Raw genomic sequence first — 13863 nt, 5'->3', positions numbered from 1 at the left:
TTCACTAATGCACAGGAAATGTATTTTTCAGTAGTGTGTGCTACTGCCGAATATTTTGGTTCGATCGATAAATAGTAAATACGGCCAGTATCGCTGATACGATACTTTCAATAAATAAGGTGGAGGCGTTATTGAATTGCTAATCTCAATCTCAAGTGTTTTTTGTGATGTTTTCTTTTTTATTATTAAATAGTTAAAAACCCAGGACAGCATTAGGACAAAAGTTTAGAATTAAATAGAAAATGCTTTTTAGAGAAATCTTAATAAAAAGTACTCGCAAACCGGTAAAAATTAAAACAAACAAGTACTGTTGAGAAACCTAAACCCAAAAATAATAAAAATTCTCAACAACAAAACAACAACTGCTGAAAATATAAATAATATGTAACAACTTAAACCCCTAAAGCCTTTGTTAGTCTGTGTTCTGGTTACCGTTTTTGTTCAAAAGCGCTCAATTAACATTTTTCGCTTTATTGCACTAATAACTAAAATAGGCGTGCACTGCGTGTGCTGATGAACCTGAGCCAGCAACTTTTTTTTGTTTGTTTGTTGTGTCGTCAACATCTAAATACAAAAAGAGGGTGGAGGGGGAGCGAAGTTTCCTCTTTGCCGAAAGCGCAGCATTGCAAACAGAGCGGAACTTAAAGTAAAGAACGACCCGCCGCATATCCGATCCGATACTGACTTGGTATCGATATTTGGATGCTACCCTGACATGAAGAATGAGTCAAAGAAAAAGATGGACACCTCTCTCTGTTCTGCACATTTAGAGTTCGGATGTTTTTAGCCAGCTTAGCATAAAGACTGGAAGCAGGGGAAACTGTTAGCCGTGTCCAACGTGAAAAGATGTATCCTATCAGAACTTCCACTGTACAACCATTTGTTGAATGCACAATAATAAAACATACGAACAAAAAAGGTAAATCGCTCATCTCCACCTCTCCGTCGTGTTGTTGATGTTTGCAAACAAAAAAATAATGAAGGTTCCGTTTCCTGTAGCCTCACATTTAGAATAAAAAAGATAGACACCCCTCGTGTCGGCACGTTTAAAACCTGAGCTGGAGTCCGGATGTTTTAGCCTGCTCGCATAAAGACTGGAAGCGGGGGGAAACTGTTAGCCGTGTCCAAAGTGAAAGGACGTGAATCTTTATCAGCACTTCAACTGTGCAAACTGACCTCTCACAGTACATACAAGTGATGTTGGATCTGTTAATTGCTCGTTAGCTGTAATTAGTCTACAGACTCAAATTAAGACCTCATCTGCAGACTGATCTCTTTCCTCCAGTGGTCGGCGCTTGTGCGCAGGGCAGCGGGTCTCACTAATATAATGAAGACGTCGTACCGAGAGCGAGTAGGACACCGACAGGTGTAGTCGCTCCGTGACATGTCCGTCCTTTTCTCTCTCGAGTTTGCTTCATCGACAACCTTTCAAAGACAAGGTCTAATCTCGACGCATTAACTAAAAGCATGCGCTGAATATTAAATGGCTTTTTCCCCTCCATCATCTTCCTGTCAGCGCCTTGACTCCTCAAAAAACTCGAGATGCATTCGTGGCACCAAATCATCTGCAGTGTTTTTTTTTTTTTTGCGGTGCTATTACGAGGCTATGAGCGAGGTGTCGCTTCACCCATGAGGCATTAAGGGAAGTTTTGCCAAAGGGTGAAGGAGTGCTCTCCACACTAATGAAAAACCCATCCAGCTCAGGAGGAGCCAGGGAAGGTGAAGTGCCCTTCAGCAGGAAAGAACCTGTCTGACAGACTGGAGCCCGAATCTTAAAGTTAAACTGAAATCAAACTAATAATGACCAAAAACTATAACGCTCTGCAGCTGCGTCCGTTGAAACTAACGTTTGCTAACTTCATCTTCAAGTGTCTCGTGTCTTGTTCACAAGTGATGGAAAGATGGAGCCTAACTGCCCTCTCTATGCTAAGCTAAACTGACTTCTTTGTGCCTAAGCTACACTGCCCTCTCTTGTAGTAAGCCTCCTATTGCTAAGCTAACTGCCTTCCCTATGCTAAGCTAACTGCTCTCTATTAAGTAACTGCCCTCTCTATGTAAGCTAACTGCCTCCCTTTAGGCTAAGCTAACTGCCTCCTCTATTAAGCTAAAACTGACTTCTTTTGCTAAGCTAACCGCCTCCTCTATGCGCAAGCTAAACTGCTCCTTGTGCTAAGCTAACTGCCTCTCTATGTAAGCTAACTGCCTCCCTTAGCTAAGCAACTGCCTCTCTATGCTAGCTAAACTGACTTCCTTTGTGCTAAGCTAACCTGCCTCCTCTATGCTAAGCTAAGCCCTCCTCTATGCTAAGCTAACTGCCTCCTCTATGCTAAGCTAACTGCCTCTCTATGCTAAGCTAACTGTCTCCTTTGTGCTAAGCTAACTGCCCTCTCTATGCTAAGCTAACTGCCTCCTCTATGCTAAGCTAACTGCCCCTCCTCTATGCTTAAGCTAACTGGCTTCTCTGTATTAAGCTAACTGCCCTCTCTATGCTAAGCTAACTGCCTCCTCTATGCTAAGCTAACTGACTTCTCTGTAGTCCTCTATATGTTAAGCTAACTGCCTCTCTATGCTAAGCTAAACTGAGTTCTTTGTGCTAAGCTAACTGTCCTCTATATGTTAAGCTAACTGCCTCTCTATGCTAAGCTAAACTGACTTCTTTGTGCTAAGCTAACTGCCTCCTCTATGCTAAGCTAACTGCCTCCTCTAGGCTAAACTAACTGCCTCCTCTATGCTAAGCTAACTGCCTCCTCTATGCAAAGCTAAACTGACTTCTTTGTGCTAAGCTAACTGTCCTCTATATGTTAAGCTAACTGCCTCTTCTATGCTAAGCTAACCAACTCCTCTATGCTAAGCTAACTGCCTCTGTTAAATGACTAAATGTAATGTAATAAAAAATAATTGCTGTAATTTATATTTCCTTACACGGAAAGTGACGATAATTCAGCTCATATTCTAACATGACATTTACACTTAGCGCTTTTTGTTTGCACACCTTCTCACCACGTTGGTCAGAGACTTTAGCGCTCCTCTGTCTGAATATTTCACTCTCTGACTTTGACTCGGGACGAACGGCGACAGAGCGCTGCATCAGATTCTGCTGCTCTGAATCTGCCACGCCGTGATAACTGTTTCCAGTCATGACGAGCTAGAACGAGTGCAGCCTCACGCTCCGTTTGCGTGCTGTAGATCACATGATATATAAATATTTTAAACCGCAGAGTCTGCTTTCTGTTGCTTCGCAAATGTGCAGGCGTCAGGCGTGTTTTCTAGCGCCTGCTGCCGCACTCCGCTGCCACGTGTACGCCCCACATGCCGTGAACTGTGATTTGTCACAGTGTTGACATCAGGTAGCTGTCGTAGCATCTGGTTGCACGGTGGTGACTGATTTGTGAATCTCTCTTTCTGTGTCCACAGAGACGCCGCAGAAGGACGGCGAAGACGCCGCCGCATCCTCGTCAGACTCGGCATCGAACTCTGCCGCTGCCTCGCTGTTCGATCGCTGGGGTCACGACCTTGGCCCCGAGAGTCGAAGGGTCGCCCTCAAGAAGTTCCGTTACTACGGCTACAACGGCTACCTTAGCGACCGCATCTCCCTCACGCGACCGATCCCGGATTTACGACCTGACGGGTCAGTCAGCCAACTGTCTGCTCTATGCTAAGCTAACTGCCTCCTCTGCCCGGAGCTAACTACTTCTTCTATACTAACTGTCTGCTCTATGCTAAGCTAACTGCTTCCTCTGTGCTAAGCTAATTGCCTCCTCCGCCCGGAGCTAACTGCCTTATCCATGCTCAACTAACTGCCTCCCCTGTGTTAAGCTAACTGTCTGCTCTATGTTAAGCTAACTGGCTGCTCTATGCTAAGCTAACTGCCTTCTCTATGCTAAGCTAACTGTCTCCCCTGTGTTAAGCTAACTGGCTGCTTTATGCTAAGCTAACTGCCTCTGTTATGCTAACTGCCTCCTCTATGCTAAGCTAACTGCCTTCTCTATGCTAAGCTAACTGTCTCCCATGTGTTAAGCTAACTGGCTGCTCTATGCTAAGCTAACTGCCTCCTCTATGCTAAGCTAACTGCCTCCTCTATGCTAAGCTAACTGTCTCTGTTATGCTAAGCTAACTGCCTCTTCTAATGCTAAGCTAACTGTCTCCCCTGTGTTAAGCTAACTGGCTGCTCTGTGCTAAGCTAACTGCTTCTGTTATGCTAAGCTAACTGCCTCCTCTATGCTAAGCTAACTGCCTCTTCTAATGCTAAGCTAACTCCCTCCTGTGTGTTGATCGATGTTCATTGGTTCATTGATCTGAGCAGAGTGATTGGTTGCTGATTGGTTGCCAACAGTCTGAACGCCTCTTTACCTTCACAGGTGCAGAAACATGTCGTACTCGTCGGACCTTCCTCAGCTCAGCGTCATCTTCATCTTCGTCAACGAGGCGTTGTCGGTGTTGCTGCGCTCCGTCCACACGGCGATCCAGAGGACTCCGTCACACCTCCTCAAAGAGATCATCCTCGTGGACGACCACAGCAGCAGCGGTAAGAATCCCGTAACGTCGCGTTAATCACGCGTGGACAGCAGGTCCTCGCCTAAACCTCCGTCCACAGTGAGTCAGTTCGAGGTGGCAACGTTTCTCCTTGAAAGCAATCTCTCCCTGACCATAAGTAATATTCTGGTATTAAACCTAATTTAATAGATAAGTTTTAACAAGACATTCGAGAATAAAACTTAACTATAGATCAGGGGTCCCCAAACTTTTTTCGGTACGGGCCACATCAACTTACCTTTCTGTGATGGGGGGCCGGGGTCAGTCTATAACCGGAAATGATATCAGTCCCACCAGGATTTCACGGGTCTTTTTTGAAATAGTTGCGGCCTAAAATGCCTGATGTTGCATGAGGTTTTCAAAAAATTGTGGTTAAAGTTGCTTTTGTAAAAAAAATTTGCGGGAGGAAGTGAAAGTTGCGATTCGACAGTCGCGGAGAGGGCGCAGCGAGCACTAAGTCCACGGCCCCGGGAAGCGGCGAGGTCCGGGCAAGAGGGCGCTGTAAAGCTCGCGGCCGGAGCCGTGAGCCACCTTCGCCCCCAAGCCTTTCCAAGCCAGCCCAGAGCCAGTCGCGGTGCACCGGCGCGGAAGAAACACGCCCGGTGGAGGCCAGCCAGCGCCAGGGAGAGGTCCCACGAGGGGATCCTCCCGCACCGTGCGGCCGTCCCTGACCCGCCGAGTCGAATTCCCCGGTCAGACTGCGCAGAAGTTGATCACGAGCAAAGTCACGTCGGAATATACCATTATGTGAGGGGATGAAAATTAGATAGTACTGTAAATAGTTCGTAAATAAGGTAGATTTGAATTAGAATGCCAAGCTTAATCATTAAGTGTGGATATTTTATAATAGGAAAATGCAATTTTGAAAAATAGGCCATGTTTAGAGGGATTGTTTGGGATCATTAAGTGGGCCACTCCAATTGTTTAGGTGGGCCGGATGTGGCCCGCGGGCCGTAGTTTGGAGACCCCTGCTATAGATGAAGCATAATCTGCCCTTTGAGTTCGAGAAGTTTTTTATTTTGTAGACTGTCCACTGACGCCAAGCGGACAACAACAAGTTATTCTCTGTTATTGTTTTATAACTCGACAGCGCGTTCACGTAAAGGTCTTAAACAAATATCCTGTTTATTGTAGCTCACACTCAAACCCAAATTCCACCCTGCGCGCAGCGTTGCGGGTGCGCAGCGTTGTGGTGCGCAGGGTTGCGGTGCGCAAGGTTGCGGTGCGCAGCGGTACCCTACCATTCGTAAAAATAGACAAAAGAGAAACAAATGAAGTACGTATCATATTTACACATGTAGAAGCATATTTCAAAGAACATAAACCAGGAAAATGACAAAATCTGAGCAAGTAACCAAAGTGTGGCGGGGTTGAACGCTTCTGAAACGCTCCTGGTGGAGTTCGAAGTCGCGTGACCAAAACAGCGTCACATCCGCGATGTGACGGAGACGTGCCAGGTGGATTTTTCGGGGTCACACTGACGGCGCTTAAGAATAGTTGTAATAAACACTCATTCATTTTCTTTCAAAGTAAATTACGAAATTAAATTAAGGGGAAACAACTAGCCTGTCTCGGCCCAAATTTAAGTAAAAAAAATAAATAAATCAGCTGTTGTATTTTATTTGTTTGATTCATACAGAGCTGTTTTAAAAAAAACTGCAGTTCCTCTTGTCGTCCACTTGAGGCTGGCTCCAGAAGTGAGTCAGTCTCCATCGGTCCCCATGTTCAAATGTAGAAATAAACATGTTTACAGCCTGAATAATGAATCGCTTCATTAAAAAGATGTTTGTTAGATGAAATGAGAGTTGAAATAATCGCCCTGAATTTAAATAAATTGCTGCTCGTGATGTTAACAGCGAGTCAAAGTGATTCAAAGTAACTGAACTCTGATCGTGTCTCTGCTGCCAACGCGTAATGAGTGCGACTGCACTGTTTCCCCCTTTGCCTCCGTCTGGCCTCAGCTGACCCTCATTTGTCATAATTACAGCGTGCACAATCAATAAGCCGCAGCGATGAGGGTGCACTTTCACGTTCAGAGTTATCTCCCATCAATTACCGACATTGTGAATTACCGCCCCGCGAGTGTTATCCGCCACAAAGCAAGACGCATTAAATCATATTTCCCAGAGATTGTTAACTTGAAGGGCTGTTTTGCATTAGGAGGGAATCATTTGAGGTAAATGTTGAATCTATTTATCCTCTGATTGCTCCGGTAATCAACATTCAACCCCGCGCTGAAACCATAACTAAACCCTGAAATACTGTCTTATTGAAGAGCAGTGAGAGAGCCATAAACTCTGCAGACAGATTTCTCATAATGGTAATTATAGATTTGGCAGAAATGAAATATGTTCCACGGTACGTGATGCAATTATTAACACCGGCCCTCAAACAGACAAGTCGCAACCACACCGCAACGGCTGTAATAACTTTTAATCTGTTTTCATACGGCTGGTGGTGCAGCAGACAGGTTAATATTTAGCTCACCTACAGGAGTCAGTACTTTTTATTCAACACGGCAGGTTAGACGACGAGTAAGTGATCAGACCAAACTGCCCCAAAATATGAAAGATTTCGATTATATATTTTATTTTATGTTGTGTAATCGTGATATTCCTTTCGAGGGTGTGCATTACAGTGCCAATAATGATGGTACCCTCGAATGAAATATTGCTTATTAGTGATACAGACTAGTGATGCGCGGGTTGATCCAAATTGAGTCACGAGTCACCAAACAATATTTTTAATGATATTCGGGTCGCAGTCAGTCGGGTCGTGTGAAATAAAGATGCCGAGTAAAGTTTTGATGCGGGACAAAAAGCCAGATTTTCCCACACGTGGAATTGAGCAATGCCATTAAACCGCATTTTAAATGGATATAATAACTCAGTAATGCCAGTTTTACGTAGCCCGATGACGCTATGAACTCCTTTAAGTCCACTTGAGGCTGGCTCCAGAAGTGAGTCAGTCTCCATAAGTCCCCATGTCCAAATGTCCAACTTCACAGCAGAAATAAACATGTTTACAGCCTGGTACAAAAAACAGTTTTGGTCTCTGTAGCTAATTTCCCCGTTCATGACAACTGTACTGAGGGTGAATTTATATACAACTCACCTGTTCACATTATATTAAGGCTTAAAGTTATGCAGGGTTAACAGCGTGGACGCTTTGATTGACAGGTGGTTTGTTTGAGTTTCCAGGCGTCATTCGGCACGCCTCAGGTCTTTGCCGACTTTTTCGCCGGCCAGCACTGCATGTTTTGAGCTTCAAAACATGCGCTTTGAAAACCTGAATTTTATGTTCTGTCACTCGAAATCTTCCACGTCTGCATCGCAGCACATCTAGGTCGAGAAATTTCAACACATATGAGTGAAAAATGTGCCCGCAAATCTTCTTCATTAACAAGCAGAGACGAGGCTGAAGTAAACAAAAGAAGACGAAGAGTTTGAGCTGAGCACAAACACTCGCGCTCACAGTGGGTTTCTCTGTTTTTCAGCGAGCTCGCGGCTGCTTGGGGGGGCCAATAAACACAACAAAAAATAATCAGCCCTTTAATTAATACTCTGAGAAGAATAAGTTACCATCCCCGCTTAACGTCGCCCAGAGAACTTCATAATAAGAAGCGACAACAGGACGCAGTGCTGAAATCACAGTTTCCTTTTTCATTAACACGTGGTGGTTCAAAATGAGGCTCCAAACACGGATCTAATTAGATGTCAACATGCGACTGTACACACAAATTCAGGATATCGTCAGTTTTATCCTCTCTGACCAGACGGAGCTCAGTGTGAAGGTTTTTAAACGGACAGAAGGCAAACGGCGCTCCTGTTGTTCACATAATAAAAATAAAACAGATTTCACAGCGTCGACCAGACGTCTGAAAATTAATTGGGTAAACGGAGCAGCGCTTGATTTAATGTAAGTGAATCTCACGTGTACGCGTTACACATGGAGGTGCTCCTCTTTAAATGAGCCCATCTTTCTTCCAGGTCAGCAGCAAACTGTGGCTCATTAACGGGGGAAACAGAGAGACGAGAGAATCCAGGCTGATGGTAATAATGAATAGAGGCGAAGGCAGCAAGTCGTAGCCCACGGGCAGGATTACAACACGGAGGAAATGAAGATGTTTGCCGTCTGTCTGCCTGAATGTGTGCAGAGCATGAAATCACTCATGAAGGACAGAGGAGGAAATGCCAAATCTGAACAAAGAGTGTGTGTGTGTGAGCTGATTATCTGACTTTATCGTCCTGTCAAGCCTCATAAATACATAAATACAGAGAACAACCACAGACAGCAGTGGTCTTTTCTCTAACCCCGGAAATATACTGCATGCAGAACGGCTCTGCTCCGGAACGACAGCGTACTCCACCGTCCGCCAACTCAGACATAATCCGCACGAGATCTCGCGAATTCACCTATAAACTTTGCTTGAAACAGTGACATCTAGTGGTTAGAAATGTTACTGCAGCTCAAAATTTGAGACACTATTGAGGGAAGAAATCGGCAAATTTGGAGCTAAAAGTTGCCGTGACCTAGTCGGCACTTCTTACGGACTCTACGGTTCAGTTTCCAGGAAAACATCCTCCATCTCTGGCATCAAGAACCGAGTAGGTCCGTATGTTTACTGATGATGATTACGTGACATGATTTAGATACGAAAATAAACTGCATGCGGCTCTGCTCCGGAACGACAGCGTGCTCCGCCGTCCGCCAACTCACACATGATCCGTTTGTGATGCGCTCAGGTGCAGCTCCGCCGGCCACCGAGCGTCACGAGAACGCACGAGATCTTGGTTGCATTGACTAAAACTGAAACGGATCGGCTCCACCGCTGTGGCGGAAGTCGTTCCGCATGCAGTGTATTTTATGGGTAAGGCTGAGCCCGGTGGAGGCCGCTTGTATCCACGATCTCATGCTTTCGTTCACAAGCTCATGATTACAGGTGAGGGTTGAATCTGGACTGGAAAAATCGAGAGCTTCGCCTTGAAGTTAAGGTTGAAGTTAAGTTCATTACACAGACTATTCATTGTAAACACAGTGTGTCTTTGCTTTTCTCTGCTGCCTCCTCCTCTAGTAGCATTTCTATCAGTTGGACCTCTGTAAACTCAGCATGTTTGCTTTTTCATTTCATTTAATTGCCGCATACTCCAGACTCTGCTAAGGACCTCATGAAATGTGAACGTGTATTATTGTTGCAGCACGTGGAAGATACCTTAACGAGGAGATCTCCCTCGACATCAGCAAACTCTGAGTTCATGTTTTTGGTATAAATTGGGCTCAAAGTGTTAAACTCGGTGCAGCTGAGGGAGTTTCAGCAGAGCTTTGTCGAGAAGATCAACAGGCTTCAGGCTCACTTTGTTGCTGTGTTTGTTTGTGTCGCTTTCTATCCAGTGGAGCTGAAAGAACACCTGCAGAGCTTCGTGGACGAGACCAACGCTCAGCACGGCCCGGGCTTCATCAAGGTGGTCCGCCATGACAAGCAGGAAGGACTGATCAGGTCCAGAGTCAGCGGGTGGAGGGCCGCCACCGCGCCCGTCGTCGCTCTGTTCGACGCGCACGTGGAGTTCAACGCCGGGTGGTGAGTACAGCTCGTACCGTACACGGCAAACACACACAGTTAGAGAAGCAGAAATCTGTAAAGGTTCGCTGGTGACAGCAGGGCCGGACCTCAAATCTTCATGGCCCTAAACGAGACTTTGTTTGTGGGCCCCAATGGGACGTCAATAACTGAATGAACACACATGTACACAAGCAGACATTTTGACATGAAATAGTCAGGTAAACACAGGTGTTGATACTAATTAAGGTTAATTAAGGTGATTAAACTAGAAACAGAAGAGAGAGTTAAAGAGTCCTTATCAAGTTTGAATTATTTTATTCAGATGTGTGTCTTCAACAGTCTCTGTGTGCTCTGGGCTCTAAAGTGTGGTATGCTAAAATATATTTTCCCACAGTTATATTTAAGTTCACTGTTAAAAGGCGGACCTTTAATTTGGGAAATTCCTGGTTCATTCCCATTAATTCCCATAGAAAGTTGGAATTTTGCAACCCTAGTGCGGTCACACATATGAACTGAATATTTCCCGAGGACAACAAAGCCAGTTCATCTTCTTAATGAAGATATTAACCAATCAGAGCGAGGATGAACACCAAACATGATGATGATTTGTACACAGGTAAATTTAACATACATGATTCTAGATTTTCATGAGGGAGGCTCAAATTATAGATTATTACGTAATATTAGACTACCAGATTTCTGCACTGAGGTGGCAGAGCGTCCCTGTAACCATAGTAACTAAGAGGAGCCGCCGAACGAAGCCAGTTTTCACAGATAGACTCCAGACTGGAGTCGTTATTATTTCACACAGCAGGAGACTCTCCGTGTCGGACGTGTTCTCACATGTTGGAACAAACCACAAAACTAATCGTGTGACACAAACTCGACGTGAGAGCAGCAGCATGGGAGTGAAATAACCGACAATACATCACAGGTCGGTCAAAAACTGATAACTGATGAGTTCAGATATGAATCTGGCCCTAAACGATAACATAGGCCGCATTGCAGCCGGCGTTTCCTCCACCCCATGTTTTATATTTCATATTTTTCTCATTGTAAACAAATCTCATAAAGAATGTCTCCTGCTATCCAAGTCTGTGTTTCCAAAGTCCGATATAAATCATTTCTTTGCACGTCCTCTCAGTCCTTTTGTGAGTAATATTGATTTCAAGGCAGAAAGAAAAGAAGGAGATATGGAGGATTTGTTGACAATAACAGAAATATAAAATATTGCCTCGAGAAGGCTCCAACTTTGAGTGTAAAATAATAAAATATAACTCCCACCTCTTCTCTATTTCTTTTCCAACGTGTTGTTGTTTACAGCTCGTGCTGTTATTACCTGTAGACTCTGCAGACAACAGCTGTCAGATAATACCTGTAACCTAATTCACTTTATTCACTGTTCTGTTCCTTTATTGCCTCGTCTCAGCTCCGAGTTACAGACAGCAATCAATTTCTTTACGGAATCTGCCGTTAGCAGGCAACAGAACCGGGTTCAGCAGCTGGACCTGACCGGGTTCAAGGCTCTGAGACCAGCAGAGGTTAACGAGGTGATTTACAGACTTTATGATGGAAAACCACCTCGGTAGGCGGCTGTGTTCACTGTTAGACTGGAGGGTGTGTTCGGTTCTGGTCTGGCCGTGTTCACAGAAAATTAGACGGTGACACTAGTGGTGTGCGATACTGCATATTTTGGTATCGATCCGATACCAAGTTAATACGGGCCAGTATCGCCGATACCGATACTTGTCAATAAATAAGGTTGACGCGTCATTGAATTGCTAAATCTCAATTAATTTTCATGACCTTAAGTGTTTTTGTGATGTTTCCTTTTTTATTATTAAACAGTTAAAACCCAGGACAGAATTAGGACAAAGTTTAGAATTAAATAGAAAATGCTTTATTAGAAAAATCTTAAGTAAAAAGTAAAACAAAGTAAAACAAATTAAAACAAACAAGTACTGTTGATAACTACTCTCTCCTTCTTCTTTTGGATGGTTTTTATATGTTAATATAAATTGGTTGTTACCTGACTAGCTTTTTACAAATCCCACATTTTGCTGTTGTCTCGCCACGCGGCGCTCCTCTTCCTCTCTGCCATTCTGTTGCATTTGCATTTATTTTTTATAGGCGTGCACTGCGTGTGCTGATGAACCTGAGCCGGCAACTTGCTTGTTTGTTTGCCTTGTGGGTCTAAGTCACGCAACATCTGAACACAGAGAGGGTGGAGGGTGAGCAAAGTGTGCCTGCTCTGCGCTGACACAGGAGCGGCGAGTCCGGCGACCTGGCTGTTTACTCTTTGAAACCGCAGCATTGCAAACAAGAGCAGAACTTAAAGTAAAGGATTGATCTCACCAGGCTAGTATCGATCTGATACCGATTTGGTATAGATACTATCGATATTTGTATTGATCCGCCCACTAGAGTTGTCACGATACTAAAATGAGTAACCACGATACTATACCAGACAAAGTATCGCGGTTCCGGGTATTATCGCGATACTGCAGCTTTTTTTATTATTATTATTTTTATAAACTGCAATGTATTTGATGTTTGTTGTTTACAGCTCGTGCTGTTATTACCTGTAGACTCTGCAGACAACAGCTGTCAAATAATACCTGTAACCTAATCACTTTATTCACTTTCTGTTCCTTTATTGCCGCGTCTCAGCTCCGAGTTACAGACAGCAATCAATTTTTTTACGAACTGCCGTTAGCAGGCAACAGAACCGGGCTCAGCATCTGGACGACGGGTTCGAGGCTCTGAGACCAGCAGAGGTTAACGAGGTGATTTACAGACTTTATGATGGAAAACCACCTCGGTAGGCGGCTGTGTTCACTGTTAGACTGGAGGTGTGTTTGGTTCTGGTCTGGCCGTGTTCACAGAAAATTAGACGCTGACACTAGTGGTGTGGGATACTGCATTCTTTGGTATCGATCCAATACCAAGTTAATACAGGCCAGTATCGCCGATACCAATACTTCAATAAATAAGGTGGACGCGTCATGGAATTGCTAAATCTCAATTAATTTCATGACCTTGAGTGTTTTTTGTGATGTTTCCTTTTTTTATTATAAACAGTTAAAACCCAGGACAGAATTAGGACAAAGTTTAGAATTAAATAGAAAATGCTTTATAGAAAAATCTTGAGTAAAAGTACTCGCAAACCAGTAAACAAATTAAAACAAACAAGTACTGTTGATAACTACTCTCTCCTTCTTCTCTTGGATGGTTTTTTTATATGTTAATATAAATGGTTGTTTCCGACTAGCTTTTTACAAATCCCACATTTTGCTGTTGTCTCGCCACGCGGCGCTCCTCTTCCTCTCTGCCATTCTTCTGTTGTATTTGCATTTATTTCTATAGGCGTGCACTGCGTGTGCTGATGAACCTGAGCCGGCAACTTGCTTGTTTGTTTGCTTTGTGGTTAAGTCACGCAACGTCTAAACACAGAGAGGGTGGAGGGTGAGCAAAGTGTGCCTGCTCGGCGCTGACACAGGAGCGGCGAGTGCGGCGACTGGTTGTTTCCTCTTTGCCGAAACCGCAGCATGCAAACAAGAGCGGAACTTAAAGTAAAGAACGATCTCACCCGGCTAGTATCGATCCGATACCGATTTGGTATAGATACTATCGATATTTGGATCGATCCGCCCACCACTAGCTGCAATGCGTGAAGCTATATCCGGGACAAGTCTTCTGTTTCATTGGAAGTTCAGCACAATAACAGCAGCTGTTGGGAACAAACTGAATATGTCAGTTTGCTGACCAAT

The 13863-nt window shown here is 44.3% G+C and overlaps 1 protein-coding gene across 1 annotated transcript in view; it reads left to right on the top strand.

The window, feature by feature from the left end:
• LOC104933792 (polypeptide N-acetylgalactosaminyltransferase 18) overlaps positions 1-13863 on the top strand; it is a 152962-nt gene that overhangs the window by 73082 nt on the left and 66017 nt on the right. Inside the window, exons 2-4 of the mRNA XM_019261359.2 lie at positions 3415-3628; positions 4359-4525; positions 9925-10111. Of these exons, the coding sequence (XP_019116904.2) occupies positions 3415-3628; positions 4359-4525; positions 9925-10111 (568 nt within the window). The remainder of the gene's footprint in view (positions 1-3414; positions 3629-4358; positions 4526-9924; positions 10112-13863) is intronic.

This window comes from Larimichthys crocea, chromosome XX (assembly GCF_000972845.2).
Source record: "Larimichthys crocea isolate SSNF chromosome XX, L_crocea_2.0, whole genome shotgun sequence".
In the NCBI taxonomy this organism is placed as follows: Eukaryota; Metazoa; Chordata; class Actinopteri; family Sciaenidae; genus Larimichthys; species Larimichthys crocea.
Note: the sequence above shows the minus strand (reverse complement) of the source record. Positions and strands in the feature narration are given on the sequence as shown.